Genomic DNA, 18268 nt, shown 5'->3' on the forward strand with positions numbered 1-18268 from the left:
ACGGTAAACACTCCATAAATACGACTGATTGATTAATTGAGTCAGGACCCTTCTGCTCTTCAGGGTGCAGAGGTTTTGGTAGCAGAGAGGTGGGATTTTTCTGCGAGTTTATTATTACAGCACAAGAACATCAATAAATAGGCTCCCCCCACCTGTCCCACCCACCTCCACCCCCGCCCCAATCTCTATTAGCAGGGATGCCTCCTGTCCCAGGCTCTTACTGGCTGATGCCAACTTGTACTTCCCAAGCGCTTAGTACAGTGCTCTGCACACAGTAAGCGCTCAATAAATACGATTGATTGATTGATTGACGCAGGGAGGCCCGTGTGGGCCAAAGGACCCGAGGCCTGGGCCTGGGCCCTGTCTCCATCATTGCTCAGCAAGGACCTGATCTCGCCCGCTGACTGAGCAAGAGCCCTCTAAGACCGTAACCCCGCTGTGGGCAGTTAATGTAATAATAATAATAATGATTGTGGCATTTGTTAAGCGCTTACAATGTGCCAGGCACTGTCCTAAGCGCTGGGGTGGATCCAAGTAAATGGGGTTGGACCCAGTCCCTGTCCCACTTGGGGCTCACAGTCTCAATCCCCATTTTCCAGATGAGATAACTGAGGCCCAGAGAAGTGAAGTGTCTTCCCCAGCTCACCCAGCAGTCAAGTGGTGGAGCCAGGATTATAACCCCTGACCTTCTGACTTCCAGAAGTGGCTCAGTGGCCATTCAGTGTGGCTCAGTGGAAAAAGCACGGGCTTTGGAGTCAGAGGTCATGGGTTCAAATGCCGACTCCGCCAATTGTCAGCTGTGCGGCTTTGGGCAAGTCACTTCGCTTCTCTGGGCCTCAGTTACCTCATCTGTAAAATGGGGATTAAGACTGTGAGCCCCACGTGGGACAACCTGATCACCTTGTGCCCTCCCCAGCGCTTAGAAAAGTGCTTTGCACATAGTAAGCGCTTAATAAATTCATTCATTCAATTCAATCGTTATTTATTGAGCGCTTACTGTGTGCAGAGCACTGTACTAAGCTCTTGGGAAGTACAAGTTGGCAACATATAGAGACGGTCCCTACCCAACAGTGGGTTCACAGGCTAGGTGATAAATGCCATCATCATTATTATTATTATTATTTCAAGCCCGGTATCTATCCCAGGCACGTACTAAGCACTTAACAAATACCATCACTATTATTGTTATTATCTCCCCTAGTGCTTAGAACAGTGTTTGGCACATAGTAAGTGCTTAACAAATACCAACATTATTATTACAGTGCCTCTGCCGGTGGTAAGTGCCCAATAAATATGATTGACTGAGTTGGGGGGGGCGGGGCAAGATGGGGGCGGGACCCGGATGTGGGCGGGGCGTCAATGGGCGTGGTCTGTCGAATGGGTGTGTCCTATTGGTGGTCGTGACCACAGACGGGTGTGACCAGTCGATGGGCGTGTCCTATTGGTGGGCATGTCGACAGTCGGTGGGCGTGGTCCATAAATGGGCGTGGCCTGTTGACTGGCGCATCCCACTGGTGGGCGTGGCTAGTCGACGGGCGTGGCCTATTGGTGGGCGTAGCTGTCGATGGGCATGGTCTATCAATGGGCGTGGCCGGTTGATGGAGCATCCCATTGGTGGACGTGACTGCCGATGGGTGTGGCCTGTCGATGGGCGTATCCTACTGGTGGGCGTGTCCCATTGGTGGGCATGACCGTCAATGGGTGTGGTCTATAAATGGGCGTGGCCCGTTGATTGATGCATCCCACTGGTGGACATGACTGCTGATGGGCTTGTCCAATTGGTGGGCGCGACAGTCGGCGGGCGTGGTCTATAAGTGGGCGTGGCCTGTTTACGGGTGCGTCCCATTGGTGGACGTGACTGCCGGTGGGCGTGTCCTACTGGTGGGCACGTCCCATTGGTGGGTGTGACAGTCGATGGGCGTGGTCTACAAATGGACGTTGCCTGTTGATGGACGCGTCCCATTGGTGGATGTGACTGCCATTGGGCGTGTCCCATTTGTGGGCGTGACAGTAGGTGGGCGCGGTCTGTGAGTGGGCGTGGCCTGTTGGGGGATGCGTCCAATTGGTGGATGTGACTGACGGTGGAAGGCCTGTCGATGGGCGTGTCCTACTGGTGGGCGCGTCTCATTGGTAGGCGTGACCGTCGACGGGCGTGGTCTGTTGTTGGGCGTGCCCCATTGGTGGACGTCCGATGGACGTGTCCCATTCGTAGGCGTGGCATTATAAGTGGGCGTGGCCGTTGATGCGTCCCATTGGTGGACATGACTGTCGGTGGGCGTGGTCTGTCGATGGGCGCGTCCTGCTGGGGACGTGGTCTGTGAATGGGCGTGGCCTGTTGATGGACGCGTCCCATTGGTGGGCTTGTGGGCGAGGTCTACGAGTGGGCGTGGCCTGTTGGACGCGAATGTCGGTGGGCGTGTCCCGTCGGTGGGCGTGGTCCGTCGATGGGCGTGGCCCGCCGACGGGCGTGTCCGATTGGTGGGTGTGATCCGCCGGTGGGCGTGGTCTGCCGAGGGGCCTCTCCTATTGGTGGGCTTGGCCTGTTAAGGGGCGTGGTTCTCGTCGGCCGCCGTGACGATGACGTCCATCCAGATGCGCATGGCCTCGGGGCTGGGGGCCACCATGCAGAACAGGCGCTCGTAGGTCTTCACGCAAAATGTCAGGCGAGGGTTGGGGCTCTAGGCCGACGGGAGGAAAGGGAAAAAAAAAAGGGGGAGAGGGTCATTCATTCATTCATTCAGTTGCATTTATTGAGCGCTTACTGTGTGCACAGCATTGAACAGGACTGGGCCCATCATCATCAATCGTATTTATTGAGCGCTTACTGTGTGCAGGGCACTGGACTAAGCGCTTGGGAAGTCCAAGTTGGCAACATCTAGAGACGGTCCCTACCCAACAGTGGGCTCACAGTCTAAAAGGGGGAGACGGAGAACAAAACCAAACATACTAACAAAATAAAATAAATAGAATAGATATGGACAAGTAAAATAAATAAATAAAAAGAGTAAGAAATATGTACAAACATATATACATATGATCATCATCATCATCAATCGTATTTATTGAGCGCTTATTGAGTCCCACATGGGGCCCACAGTCTTAATCCCCAGTTTACAGATGAGGGAACTGAGGCACAGAGAAGTTGAGTGACTTGCCCAAAGTCACACAGCAGACAAGTGGCAGAGGCGGAAGTAGAACCCACCGTCTCACTATGGTGCCGACTTGGACTTCCCAAGCGCGTAGCACAGTGCTCTGCACACAGTAAGCGCTCAATAAACACAATTGATCATCATCATCATCATCAATCGTATTTATTGAGCACTTACTGTGTGCAGGGCACTGTACTAAGCGCTTGGGAAGTCCAAGTTGGCAACATCTACAGACGGTCCCTACCCAACAGTGGGCTCACAGTCTAAAAGGGGGAGACGGAGAACAAAACCAAACATACTAACAAAATAAAATAAATAGAATAGATATGGACAAGTAAAATAAATAAATAAAAAGAGTAAGAAATATGTACAAACATATAACATATGATCATCATCAATCGTATTTATTGAGCGCTTACTGTGTGCAGGGCACTGTACTAAGCACTTGGGAAGTCCAAGTTGGCAACATAGAGAGACAGTCCCTACCCAACAGTGGGCTTACAGTCTAAAAGGGGGAGACAGAGAACAAAACCAAACATACCAACAAAATAAAATAAATAGAATAGATATGGACAAGTAAAATAAATAAATAAAAAGAGTAAGAAATATGTACAAACATATATACATATGATGATATGTATGGGGATTAGGTCAGCTAGAGAAGCAGCATGCTCCCTTCAAAGCCCTACTGAGAGCTCCCCCTCCTCCAGGAGGCCTTCCCCCACTGAGCCCCCTTTTTCCTCTCCTCCTCCCCATCCCCCCCCGCCTTACCTCCTTCCCCTCCCCACAGCACCTGTCTGTATGTTTGTACAGATTTATTACTCTATTTTACTTGTACATATTTACTATTCTATTTATTCTCTTTTGTTAATTTGTTTTGTTGTCTGTCTCCCCCTTCTAGACTGTGAGCCCGCTGGTGGGTAGGGACCGTCTCTAGATGTTGCCAACTTGGCCTTCCCAAGCGCTTAGTCCAGTGCTCTGCACACAGTAAGCGCTCAATAAATACGATTGAATGAATGAATGGACTAAGCGCTTGGGAAGTGAGACAGGCCTCATCTTTAAAGCCCCAACTTGGATCCCATTCTCCTTCCGAGACCCAGGACCCTCTCTCCAGAGCAGGACAAAAAACCCCCTCTAGACTGTAAGCTCCTCGTGGGCAGGGAACATGTCTACCAACTTGTTAATAATAATAATAATAATAATGATGGCATTTATTAAGTGCCTACTATGCGCAAAGCACTGTTCTAAGCACTGGGGAGGTTACAAGGTCATCAGGTTGTCCCACGGGGGGCTCACAGTCTTAATCCCCATTTTACAGATGAGGGAACTGAGGCCCAGAGAAGTGACGTGACTTGCCCAAAGACACACAGCTGACAACTGGCAGAGCTGGGACTCGAACCAGTGCCTTCTGATTCCAAAGCTCATGCTCTTTCCACTGAGCCACGCTGCTTATAATAATAATAGTGGTATTTATTAAGCGCTTACTATGTGCAAAACACTGTTCTAAGCGCTGGGGAGGTTACAAGGTCATCAGGTTGTCCCACGGGGGGCTCACAGTCTTCATCCCCATTTTAAAGATGAGGTCACTGAGGCACAGAGAATAATAATAATAATGATGGCATTTGTTAAGCGCTTACTATGTGCAAAGGACTGTTCTATGCGCTGGGGAGGATACAAGGTGATCAGGTTGTCCCACGGGGGGCTCACAGTCTTCATCCCCATTTTTTACAGATGAGGTAACTGAGGCACAGAGAAGTGAAGTGACTTGCCCAAAGTCACATAGCTGACAATTGGCGGAGCCAGGATTTGAACCCATGACCTCTGACTCCAAAGCCTGGGCTCTTTCCACTGAGCCACACTGCTTCTCTGATGACTTGACACCTGTCCACATGTTTTGTTTTGTTGTCTATCTCCCCCTTCTAGACTGTGAGCCCGTTGTTGGGCAGGGACCGTCTCTATATGTTGCCAACTTGGACTTCCCAAGCGCTTAGTACAGTGCTCTGCACACAGTAAGCGCTCACATAAATACGATTGACTTCCCAAGTACTTAGTACAGTGCTCTGCACACAGTAAGCGCTCACATAAATACGATTGAATGAATGAATGAACTCGGTTTTACTGTCCTCTCCCCCCTCTAATAATAATAATAATGATGGTATTTGTTAAGCACTTACTATGTGCCAAGCACTGTTCTAGCGCTGAGGTAGATACAAGGTCATTAGGTTGTCCCCCGTGGGGCTCACAGTCTTCATCCTCATTTTACAGATGAGGGAACTGAGGCCCAGAGAAGTGAAGTGACTTGCCCAAGGTCACACAGCTGACAAGTGGCAGAGCTGGGATGAAAGCCCGTGACCTCTGACTCCCAAGTCTGAGGCCTCCCAAGGTAGAGAAGAAGCAGCATGGCTCAGTGGAAAGAGCCCGGGCTTTGGAGTCAGAGGTCATGGGTTCAAATCCTGGCTCCGCCAATTGTCAGCTGTGTGACTTTGGGCAAGTCACTTAACTTCTCTGTGCCTCAGTTACTTCATCTGTAAAATGGGGATTAAGACCGTGAGCCCCTCGTGGGACAACCTGATCACCTTGTAACCTCCCCAGTGCTTAGAACAGTGCTTTGCACATAGTAAGCGCTTAATAAATGCCATCATTAATTAATTAGAGAAGCAGTGTGGCTCAGTGCTGTATATATGTTTGTACATATTTATTAGTCTATTTATTTTACTTGTACATATCTATTCTATTTATTTTATTTTGTTAATATGTTTGGTTTTGTTCTCTGTCTCCCCCTTCTAGACTGTGAGCCCACTGTTGGGTAGGGACTGTCTCTATACGTTGCCAACTTGTACTTCCCAAGCGCTTAGTACAGTGCTCTGCACACTGTAAGCGCTCAATAAATACTACAGATTGATGATTGATTAGAAAAAGCATGGGCTTTGGAGTCAGGTCATGGGTTCAAATCCCGGCTCCGCCAGTTGTCAGCTGTGTGACTTTGGGCAAATCACTTCACTTCTCTGTGCCTCAGTTACCTCATCTGTAAAAGGGGGATAAAGACTGTGAGCCCCCCGTGGGGCAACCTGATTACCTTGTAACCTCCCCAGCGCTTAGAACAGTGCTTTGCACATAGTAAGCGCTTAATAAATGCCATCATTATTATTAGTAGTAGGTACAATAAAAGCTGATTAGACAGTCCCTATCCCTCGGGGCCTCACTGTCTAAGGGAGAGGGAGAACCAGTATCTGAGTGGCATTTTTATAGATGAGGAAATTGAGGCCCAGAGCAATTAAGTGACTCGCCTATGGCCACACAGCCGGCAAGTGGCAGGGCCAGAATTAGAACCTAGGTCCTCTTCCTCCCAAGGCCTGCTTTTTTCACTAGGCCACGCTGCTTCCCTTCCCCCAGGGGACAAGCCAGCTGGGCTGGGGAGCCCTTCCTCTGGTGAAGGTCATGTAGAGTCGTTTGAGGAGCGGGGGGTAGGATCACCTTAAATGCACAGCGCAAGTGGTCATAGTAAACCTCCTCGATGGCCTGAAAGTAGATGACTCCTTTGAGTTTGGTCTCCTCTTTGTCTGGAAGACAAAATGGGGGGGAGAATTAAGAAGGGGGTCAAGGGGCATCTTGGGAGGCAGGGGGAGAAAGAGGAATTCGGGGGGAAGATGTGGGAGTGAGAAGAGTGAGGTTTCCCGAGATAGGGGTGGGGGCGGATGGGGCTGGGATGAGGGGGACCCTCAGGGTGGGGACTCCGGGTAAGGCTGGGAGAGGAGGGTCGAAGGGTCAGGGTGCTGAGGTTGGGATACCCGAAGAACGGGGCTCTGGGGAGGAGTCGGTCAATCAATCGCTTTATTGAGCGCTTACTGTGTGCAAAGCACCATACTGAGCTGTTAGGAAAGTATGAGATAACATGACAGACACATTCCTTGCCCACAAAGAGCTTACAATCTAGGGGGTGAGCCAGATATTAGGGGGATGGCTGGGGCAGGGTGCTGGGATGTTTGTGTCGGGGGGGGGGGGTGATCCTCTTTTCCTCTCCTCCTCCCCATCCCCTCAACCCTACCTCCTTCCCCTCCCCACAGCACCTGTATATATGTTTGTACAGATTTATTACTCTATTTATTTTACTTGTACGTATTTACTGTTCTATTTTGTTAATGAAGTGCATCTAGCTTTAATTCTATTTGTTCTGATGACCTGACACCCGTCCACGTGTCTTGTTCTGTTGTCCGTCTCCCCCTTCTAGACTGTGAGCCCGTTGTTGGGTAGGGGCCATCTCTCTATGTTGCCAACTTGTGCTTCCCGAGCGCTTAGTCCAGTGCTCTGCACATAGTAAGCGCTCAATAAATACGACTGAATGAACGAATCAATCAATATGATTGAATGAGTGAATGAATCCCTCACCAGCGTAGTAGGCCAGACGGCGCTTGCTCCGGTCAAAGCAGAACCAGCGCTTCCTCCAGGTCTTGATCCTCCCGCCCATCTTGATCAGTGGTCCCCGGCAGCAGCTGCTGGCCACGTGGACCTGCGGGCAGCTGTCCAGGCTGTGGCCCCAGCGCTCCAGGTGCCGACGGAGGTCCAGGGGCTGGGGAGCCGCCGGGGCGGGAATCTCTGGGGCCTGTGGCTTAGAGAGTTGGGAAGTCACGGGAGGGGAGACCTGGTGCCAGGCCGAGGAGAGGGGAGCCGGGGGCCGGGGGGGAGAGTTGGGACCGGTAGCCCTCGAGAGGAAAAATCAGGGGCCGGGGTGGTGGGGGTACGGGGGGATCAGATGTCCCAGGGCTCGGCTCTGAGTCACCGAGGGAATAATAATAATGATGGCTATTAAGCGCTTATTATGTGCAAGGCACTGTTCTAAGCGCTGGGGAGGTGACAAGGTGATCAGGTTGTCCCCCGGGGAGCTCACAGTCATTTTACAGATGAGGGGACTGAGGCCCAGAGAAGTGACTTGCCCAAAGTCACACGGCTGACAACTGGCGGAACCGGGATTTGAACCCATGACCACTGACTCCAAAGCCCGGGCTCTTTCCACTGAGCCACGCTGGGGAAGGAGGCCACTGACCGGGGTCGCTGGTGTTTCTGCAGGTTTAGACTCCTCCTTGTTTCCTTTTGTCTCCTCCTGGGGAATAATCGAGGGGTCGGGGGTGGGGGCTCAATTCACTGGGCGTCAGGGGGGAGGAGGGCGGATGGGCTCGCCTCGTCACGGGGTGGGGGGGGTGGTCTGCCCTCATTGGAGGGAGAGAGCCGGGGGTGGGGGGGTCGCTCCTCACTGGGGATGAGGGTGGGTGGGCTTCCCCTTTTAGACTGTGAGCCCACTGTTGGGTAGGGACTGTCTCTATATGTTGCCAATTTGTACTTCCCAAGTGCTTAGTACAGTGCTCTGCACATAGTAAGCGCTCAATAAATACGATTGATGATGATGATGATGATCAAGGGGGGGTGGGCAAGCAGGTTCCCCTCATTGGAGGGTGAGGGTGGGTGGGCTCCCCTCATTGAGGGGTCAGGGCAGGTGGGCTCGCTTCCCTTGGGTGGGGGGTGTCACAAGGAGGATGTAATTATCCTCCCAAAAGCCCTGCTCAGGGGACCCTGACCCACCCTCATCCCCAAATCCGCCTCCTGACTCCTGCCCCATATTCTAAACCCAGCCCACGGCTGGGTCTGTTTCCCCAGATAGATTGAGAGCTCCTTGAGGGCAGGGGTCAGATCTCCTAACTCTTTAGTGCTCTCCCATGTGCCTACCATGGGGTTCTGATGCGGGGCCAGTGGCGCGAGGGATAACGCGTCTGACTACGGATCAGAAGATTGTAGGTTCGACTCCTGCCTGACTCACTGCTCTCTTTTTCCTCCTAGACTGTGAGCCCGTTGTTGGGTAGGGACCGTCTCTATATGTTGCCAACTTGGACTTCCCAAGCGCTTAGTCCAGTGCTCTGCACACAGTAAGCGCTCAATAAATACGATTGAATGAATGAACGAACCGAGAGGCAGCAAGTCGGGGTGGATGTGAAGAATGGAAGTTCGGGATCCGGGGGGGACTCCAAGAGAGAATCTGGGAGCTGGGGGGGGGGATCCTGGGCGGTGGTGGGGTGGTCGGGATCTTGAGGTGGGGGAGAAGGGCCGGGGGCCTGTCTCTCACCCGAGCTTTCAGTAGCCTTTCCCTCTCAGCCATGGCCTGGTGCAGGAGCTTCTCCATGTGAGCGATATCGGGGTGGGGGACCCCACAGCTGTGGAGACGTGGAGTACGGCTTCCTCAGTTTCCTCCCTCTCCCCCCATCATCCTGACCTCTCCCACCCCCGCCCCTCCCTGGCACCTGGTCCCGGGGCTGCAGCTCAGGAGCTGATACAGAGGGAGCCTGAGGGGAGCCCCCTCGCTTGGGGGGGCCTGTGGCCCCGATGCCTCCAGGGGTCCTAGAGGGAGACAAGGGAGAAAGCTCAGAGGGGGTAGAGGACACCCCTTCCCTTCTGATGCCCACCTCCCGGCTCCTCCCTGCAATTCCCCCCCGCCAACGTCCCCTCTCCCCCTCTCCCCTGGGGGTCTCACCGCTACAGTGCAGGGACAGAGGCCGTGGGGTGGCCCCCCTTAGTCCAGCCCGGTCTCCCCGTCTCCTTGGCAAACTCCCGGTCCGCTGGAGCCCAAAGGAGCCCTATAGAGAAGGGTGCGGGGGAGAGGAGGAGATGGGGTAATTCGAGGACTGGGGGCAGTTAGGAGTAGGAGTCAGTCATTGTATTTATTGAGCACTTACTGTGTGCAGAGCACTGCACTAAGCGCTTGGGAGAGTCCAATATAACAATAAACATATTCCCTGCCCGCAACAGAGCTTACAGTCTAGAGCGGGAGGCGGACATTAATATAAATAAATAAGGGACAAGGAAATAAGCGGTGTGAGGGTGGGAGGGATTCAGGAGAGAATTGGAGAAATGGGAGGGTTGTGGGGGGAGACCCAGAGAGAGCCCCGGAGCCCTCGCCCCCCTCAGCAGAGATTCCAGTCTCCAGTCCGGTGGGCAGACCTGCAGGGAGCTGTGGACGGAGAACAGGCAGGAGGAGGCGGCTGCTACGGAGGGGTCTTTGAGAAACAGGAGCTGCCGATCCGTCTTCTGAGTGAACAGGAGCTGGAGAAGGGGAAGGGGAGGGGGCTCGGCAGGCTGGCCCGGGCTCTGTTCCCACCACCTGCCCATTGCAGGGAGTGGTGGGGGCGGGGGGTTGGAAAAGGGGGGAGCCCTGGGCCAGGAGCAGCCTGAGAGGGGAGCGGGAAGGTGGGAGGGAATCTGGCAGAGGGCTGTCTGGGGTGTGGGGGCAGAGGGGCTGGTTGGGGAGAGGTGTGAGGCTGGGGAACGGGATATCTGGGTCCTCCCAGGGGAGCAGGGCATGCGGGGGGACCCTGGAGGGATGGGAAAGGGGCCAAGGGGGAGTTGGGCATGAGGACGCCTGGGTCCCAGCCGGGTACCTTGGTGAGGGCCTGGTTCTGCTCAGTGATGCCCGTGTCTCCAGCCTGGGCCCCGTGCAGCTTGTTCAGTGCCAGGAGGCGGGTCCGCTCCTGGCCGGGGCAGTGGGGTGAGAGGGAGGAGGACGAGGAGGAGGAGGGTGAGGGGAAGGAAGAGGAGGGTGAGGGGAAGGAAGAGGAGGGTGAGGGGAAGGATGAGGAGGGTGAGGGGAAGGATGAGGGGGAGGAGGGAGGGGATGGGGAAAGAGGTGAGAAGGGGAAGGAGGACGAAAGGGGAAGGAAGGGGGAAGGGGAAGGAGGAGGAGGGAGGGGGACAAGGAAGGGGAAGGAGGAGGAGGAGAGTGAGGAGGGGAAGGAGGATGGTGAGGAAGAGGAGGGTGGGAAGGAGAGAGGAGGAGGAGGGGTGAACAGGATGGGAAATGTAGGAGGTTGTTGGGGTGGAGTGGGGGAGGGAGAGAGACGTTGTGGAAAGTAGAGTGGGGGGGTGCAAAGAGGTTTTGGGAGAGTTAGAAGGTGAAGCAAGGGTCTCAGGGTGGAGGGCGGGGTCAAAGGTCAGGGGTGGAAGGTCACCTGGCTCAGTGCCTGCATGGCCTCCTCTTTCTTGCGGCTAAGGCCCCGGCTCTCGGCCGCCATCTGCTCTCCCAGCGAGCGCAACTGTTCCTCCAGCACCTGGACCCGTCGCTGCCCCGCCCCCGCCCCCGCACAACTGCTCAGCCTGGGGCCACAGCGGGGCCCAGGGGTCCCGCCCCCGGACTCCCACCCCGGGATCCAGGGATCCCATCTCCGGCCCCCAACCCGGGACCAGGAGTCCCGCTTCCAGCCCCCTTCCTTGAGATCCAGGAGTCCCGCCCCCATCTCCCCTCTAGGGACTCAGGATTCCCATCCCAGTCCCTCTTCCGGAACTTAGGAGTCCTACCCCTGGCCTTCTCCCGGAATCTAGGAGCCAGGGGGGCACTGGTCCCCCATCTTTCCTTACCAGACCCCTCGAAGAGCCCCGGACCTCCTACTCGCCTCCCCTGATCCAACCCCATGGGGGTCCCGGTCTTACCTTGTGCTGGGCCAGACTTCCCTCCAGCTCCCAGATCTGTCCCTCCAGCTCCCGGCCCCCGGCCCCGGCCCCATCTCTCTCCTCTTCCTCCCGCCGGCTTTCCCGCTCCAGCTGTTGGAACTCCAGATCCTCGTAGCCCCGCTGGGCGGCTTCCAGCTGCTCCGACACCTGGGAGTGGGAGGCCAGGATGGGATGGGATGGGAGCTTGGTGGGAGTAGGGTGGGAGGCTGGGGGGACTGGGGTTGGGGAGGAGGTGGGAGAGGGCCTGCAGGGTGGGGCTGGGGGGAACAGGAGGGTGGCCGAAGCTGAGGACGGGGAGCGGGGCACCTCGTGGGCATCCTGAAGCAGCCGCTCCTTTTGACTCTCAGGCTGGGAGTCCAGTAGCCCCCGGACCTCCTCCAGCCTCCGGGCCAGCTGCTGTACGCGGGCCCGCTCCTCGGCCAGGTGCTGCTGCTCCTGAAGGGCGGGATGGGGAACGAGTGAGGCCCTCCAGGGTCTCCCAATCAAGTTCATTCATTCAATCATATTTATTGAGCGCTTACTGTGTGCAGAGCACTGGACCAAGCGCTTGGGATGTACAAGTCGGCGACATATAGAGCCGGTCCCTACCCAACAGCGGGCTCACAGTCTAGAAGGGGGAGATAGACAGTGAAACGAAACATGCGGACAGGTGTCAAGCCGTCAGAATCAATCAATCAATCGATCGTATTTATTGAGCGCTTACTGTGTGCAGAGCACTGTACTAAGCGCTTGGGAAGTATACGTTGACAACATATAGAGACAGTCCCTACCCAACAGTGGGCTCACAGTCTAAAAGGGGGAGACAGAGAATGAAACCAAACATACTAACAAAATAAAATAAATAGAATAGATACGTACAAGTAAAATAAATAGAGTAACAAATATCATCATCATCATCAATCGTATTGATTGAGCGCTTACTGTGTGCAGAGCACTGGACTAAGCGCTTGGGAAGTCCAAGTTGGCAGCATATAGAGACAGTCCCTACCCAACAGTGGGCTCACAGTCTAAAAGGGGGAGACAGAGAACAAAACCAAACATATTAATGAAATAATTAATAAATTTACTAATAAATAATTAATAATTAATTGTCATTGATTATTAATAATTAATAAATTAGTTAATAAAATAAATAGGATTAAAGCTAGATGCACATCATTAACAAAGTAAATAGAATAGTAAATAGGGACGAGTAAAATAAATAGAGTAATAAATCTGTACAAACATATATACAGGTGCCGGGGGGGGTGGGGAGGAGGAGAGGAAGAAGGGGGTTCAGTTTGGGAATGCCCAGTCACCCCCATCCCCGTGGCCCGGGAGTCCCAGAAAACCCCATTTGGGTTTCAAATATGTGCTGGACCCCCAACATATAGGCAGCGTCCACTACTCCAGGGAAACCCGGCCCGCAAGAGACTCCCCCCGACCCCGGGGACCCCCCGCCGTCCCCCGTCCCTGGCCGTGACCTGGTCCCGCTGGTCCCGCAGCTTGCGCTGGGCCTCGTCCCGCTGCCCCGTGAGCTCCCGCAGCTTCTCTTCCTCGCGCCGGGCGGCCACTCGCTCCCCGGCCAGCTCTCCGCGCAGCAGTGCCACCTCCACCTCCATCTGTGGACGAGCCGGGGACGCCTGGGACTCCCGGGGACCGGAGACTGGGGTACTTGGGTCTCGGAAACCGGGAAGCAGGGTGGCTCAGTGGGAAGAGCCCCCTTTTAGACTGTGAGCCCACTGTTGGGTAGGGACTGTCTCTATATGTTGCCAACTTGAACTTCCCAAGCGCTTAGTCCAGTGCTCTGCACACAGTAAGCGCTCAATAAATACGATGGATGATGATGATGATGATGATGAAGAGCCCGGGCTTTGGAGTCTGAGGTCATGGGTTCAAATCCCAGCTCCGCCCAAAGTCAGCTGTGGGACTCTGGGCAAGTAGGCCTCAGTTCCCTCATCTGTCCAATGGGGACTAAGACTGTGGACCCCCCGTGAGGCAACCTGACCACCCTGTCACCTCTCCAGCGCTTAGAACAGTGCTTTGCACATAGTAAGCGCTTAATAAATGCCATCAGCAACTGGGAGATGGTCCAGCGCGTAGGGGCTGCTGCAAGATGGGGCACCTGGGCCCTGAGAAGATGGGGGGCACTGGACAGGTCGGGGGGCCGAAGGACAGGAAGCCTGAGCCCACTGTTGGGTAGGGACTGTCTCTATATTTTGCCAACTTGTACTTCCCAAGCGCTTAGTACAGTGCTCTGCACACAGTAAGCGCTCGATAAATACGACTGATTGATAATGGGGGCTGGGAAATGGGGCATCTGGGCCCTGGGCCTTCTTGACTGTGAACCCACTGTAGGGACTGCCTCTATATGTTGCCAACTTCTACTTCCCAAGCGCTTAGTACAGTGCTCTGCACACAGTAAGCGCTCAAGCCCACCTTTTAGACTGTGAGCCCACTGCTGGGTAGGGACTGTCTCTATATATTGCCAACTTGTACTTCCCAAGCGCTTAGTACAGTGCTCTGCACACAGTAAGCGCTCAATAAATACGATTGATGATGATGATGACCGAATGAATGAGAAGGTGGAGGGGGGGGCTGGGAGGACAGGATGCCCTGGCACCGGAAAGGTGGGGAGGCAGCTGAAGGACAGGACGCCTGGGTCCAAGCGCCCGGGCTTTGGAGTCAGAGGTCGTGGGTTCGAATCCCCACCCCGCCAACTGTCAGCTGCGTGACTTTGGGCAAGTCACTTGACTTCTCTGGGCCTCAGTTCCCTCATCTGTAAAATGGGGATGAAGACTGTGAACCCGGGGGGGACAACCTGATCGCCTTGTAACCTCCCCGGCGCTTCGAACAGTGCTTTGCACATAGTAAGCGCTTAATAAATGCCATCATTATTATTATTAGGGGTGAGGCCAGGCACCTCCAGCCCATCACCTCAATCCTCAGTTCCTTCCTCTGCTGCTGCAGCTCCTTCACTCTCTGCTCCATCAGGGCCAACCGAGTCAGGGCCTCCACCTGCTTCCCGCGCAGGCGCCGGGCTGCCCCCCGGGGCCCCTCCGGCTGGGGCGGCGGGGACGGGGGCGATGGCGGGAGGGACGGGGCTTCCACCACCTGGGATGAAAAGGGGGACGAGTCAGGGAGCCCCCCGCAACGGCCAGCACGCGGCCTCTCCCCAAGGTTTCCTTAACCAAAACCGCCAAGAAAGGCTTCGAAGTTAAACAGAACCTGATAGATGAGGGAAGTGCGCCACTTTCCCTCAAAGATCCAGAGCGGGCTCTGTAGGACAACTGATCCTTGTACATATTTGTACATCTTTATTACTCTATTTATTTATTTTATCTGTACATATCTATTCTATTTTATTTCGTTAGTATGTTTGGTCTTGTTCTCTGTCTCCCCCTTTTAGACTGTGAGCCCACTGTTGGGTAGGGACTGTCTCTAGATGTTGCCAATTTGGACTTCCCAAGCGCTTAGTACAGTGCTCTGCACACAGTAAGCGCTCAATAAATACGATTGATTATGATGATGATATTTATTACTCTATTTTACTTGTACATATCTATTCTATTTATTTTATTTTGTTAGTGTGTTTGGTCTTGTTCTCTGTCTCCCCCTTTTAGACTGTGAGCCCACTGTTGGGTAGGGACCGTCTCTATATGTTGCCAATTTGGACTTCCCAAGCGCTTAGTACAGTGCTCTGCACACAGTAAGCGCTCAATAAATACGATTGATTATGATGATGATATTTATTACTCTATTTTACTTGTACATATCTATTCTATTTATTTTATTTTGTTAGTATGTTTGGTCTTGTTCTCTGTCTCCCCCCTTTTAGACTGTGAGCCCACTGTTGGGTAGGGACTGTCTCTATATGTTGCCAATTTGGACTTCCCAAGCGCTTAGTACAGTGCTCTGCACACAGTAAGCGCTCAATAAATACGATTGATTATGATGATGATATTTATTACTCTATTTTACTTGTACATATCTATTCTATTTATTTTATTTTGTTAGTATGTTTGGTCTTGTTCTCTGTCTCCCCCTTTTAGACTGTGAGCCCACTGTTGGGTAGGGACCGTCTCTATATGTTGCCAATTTGGACTTCCCAAGCGCTTAGTCCAGTGCTCTGCACACAGTAAGCGCTCAATAAATATGATTATGATGATGATATTTATTACTCTATTTTACTTGTACATATCTATTCTATTTATTTTATTTTGTTAGTATGTTTGGTTTTGTTCCCTGTCTCCCCCTTTTAGACTGTGAGCCCACTGTTGGGTAGGGACTCTGCTCTGCACACAGTAAGCGCTCAATAAATACGATCGATTGATTGATTGATTGATCCTCAATGGGCGGGTTTAAAAATTAAGCCCAAGCTGCCACATCTCTTTCTTGCCCTTTCGAAAAGGGGCAGAGTGGCAACGATAAGAACAAATCACCTAGGCAGCGGGTCTAGGGCTGATGCTCTCGGGGCTAAGACATAGACGCGTCAGGCTTTTTTGCTCCTAAATTATTATTCCTATGGTATTGTTGAGCACCTACGCGCCAAGCACTGTTCTGTGCACCAGGGTCGATCCACGGTAATCATATTGTCCCACGTGGGCTTGCAGTCTTGATCCCCATTTTACAGATGAGGGAACTGAGGCACAGAGAAGTGAAGTGTTGGAGGTGGGATTAGAACCCACGTTCTCCGACTCCCAACCCCGTGCTCTTTTTCCTAAGCCATCTCCCACTCCCAGGGAAGTGGATTCCGGCTGGGAGTTGTGGAGTCAATGTCTTGTGCCCCTGGGAGCTTCCCGTAGAAGTGGCAAATGGGAATCAACCGGAGGGGCCGTGACCTGGTCCGGAATATGTTTTATTTTACTTTTAGACTGTGAGCCCACTTCTTTCAGACTGTGAGCCCACTTTTGGGTAGGGATTGTCTCTATATGTTGCCAATTTGTACTTCCCAAGCGCTTAGTCCAGTGCTCTGCACACAGTAAGCGCTCAATAAATACGATTGATGATTTTGTTAATATGTTTTGTTGTCCGTCTCCCCCTTCTAGACTGTGAGCCCGCTGTTGGGTAGGGACCGTCTCTAGATGTTGCCAACTTGGACTTCCCAAGCGCGTAGTCCAGTGCTCTGCACACAGTGAGCGCTCAATAAATACGACTGAGTGAATGAATGAATGAATGAATGAATGACCCCGGCCCTCCACCCTCTGCCCCAAATTCACTGCACGTGGGACCCCGGGGCCTGGGCGCCGTGGGGAGGGACAGGATGTGAGACACGCTGTGAGAAGCAGCGTGACCTAATGGGTTGGATAGGGACCGTCTCTATACGTTGCCAGCTTGTACTTCCCAAGCGCTTAGTCCTTCCTCTCCCCCTCGTCCCCCCTCCATCCCCCCATCTTACCTCCTTCCCTTCCCCACAGCACCTGTATATATGTATATATGGTTGTACATATTTATTACTCTATTTATTTATTTATTTATTTATTTTACATGTACATCTCTATCCTATTTATTTCATTTTGTTGGTATGTTTGGTTTCGTTCCCTGTCTCCCCCTTTTAGACTGTGAGCCCACTGTTGGGTAGGGACTGTCTCTATGTGTTGCCAATTTGTACTTCCCAAGCGCTTAGTACAGTGCTCTGCACATAGTAAGCGCTCAATAAATACGATTGATTGATTAGTCCAGTGCTCTGCACACAGTAAGCGCTCAATAAATACGATTGATTGATTGATTATGATTATTATTAGAGTTAGGCACGGGCTGGGGATGGGAGGGAGGGGGAGAGGGTCAGTCCGTTTCTTGACCTCTGTCTCTGCGTGTGTGTGTGTGTGTGTATGTGTGTCCCCTCCTCACCCGGTCCTTGCTGCTCTCCGTGCTGCTTCCTTCTTCTTCTTCTTCTTCCTCCTCCTCGTCGTCATCCTGCGGGTGTTGTCCGTCGGTTGGGGCCTCGGGGGTCCTGCTGGGCCCCTCCGGCTGAGGCTGGGGCTCCCGCTGCTCGGGCTCCTGGGCCCCGTCCCCGGGGCTCCCCGGGGCCCCCATGGCCCCCATGGCCCGCGCTCCGACTTCGGCCACACGTGCTGGGAGGGGACGGGACGGGAACCATCATCATCATCATCATCATCAGCATCATCAGCATCAGTATCATCAGCATCAGCAGCAGCAGCATCATCATCAATCATCAGCCTAGTAATGCGGGGGCGTGTCCGGCAGGGGGCGTGGTGCGGGACGGGGGCGTGTCCGGCAGGGGGCGCGGTGCGGGACGGGGGCGTGTCCGGCAGGGGGCGCGGTGCGGGACGGGGGCGTGCCCGGCAGGGGGCGTGTTGCGGGACAGGCCAGGTGGGTGGGGCCAGCGCTCTGTGGGCGGGGCCCGATCGGTCCAGGATGGCGGGGCATGCGCTCTGGGGACGGGGCCTGAGCGGGCCAGGTGGGCGTGGCCTGCGCCCCGGGGGCGGGGCCTGAGCGGGCCAGATGGGCGGGGTATTTGCTTTGTGGGCGGGGCCCGATTGGTCCAGAAGGGCGGGGCATGCGCTCTGGGGACGGATCTAAAAAGGCCAGGTGGGCGTGGTCTGCGCGCGGGGGGCGGGGCCTGAGCGGGACAGATGGGCGGGGCATGCGCTCTGGGGGCGGGGCCCGATCGGTCCAGGAGGTACCCCTTT

At 53.8% G+C, this 18268-nt stretch overlaps 1 protein-coding gene across 1 annotated transcript; it reads right to left on the reverse strand.

Moving 5' to 3' along the window:
• Positions 1 to 2520: 2520 nt before the first annotated feature.
• Positions 2521 to 17687, reverse strand: PHLDB3 (pleckstrin homology like domain family B member 3). Its single transcript, XM_038766974.1, has 15 exons — positions 17466 to 17687; positions 14553 to 14729; positions 13100 to 13237; positions 11943 to 12071; positions 11616 to 11783; positions 11138 to 11248; positions 10571 to 10660; positions 10134 to 10235; positions 9667 to 9769; positions 9437 to 9533; positions 9262 to 9349; positions 8104 to 8247; positions 7536 to 7788; positions 6624 to 6709; positions 2521 to 2678 (listed from the first exon to the last, which is right to left on the reverse strand). Exons 1-15 carry the CDS (start codon positions 17658 to 17660, stop codon positions 2544 to 2546), a joined length of 2016 nt encoding a protein of 671 aa, XP_038622902.1. The 5' UTR covers positions 17661 to 17687; the 3' UTR covers positions 2521 to 2543.
• Between the last annotated feature and the right edge of the window lie 581 nt (positions 17688 to 18268).

Source organism: Tachyglossus aculeatus, chromosome 26 (assembly GCF_015852505.1).
Source record: "Tachyglossus aculeatus isolate mTacAcu1 chromosome 26, mTacAcu1.pri, whole genome shotgun sequence".
Classification (NCBI taxonomy): domain Eukaryota; kingdom Metazoa; phylum Chordata; class Mammalia; order Monotremata; family Tachyglossidae; genus Tachyglossus; species Tachyglossus aculeatus.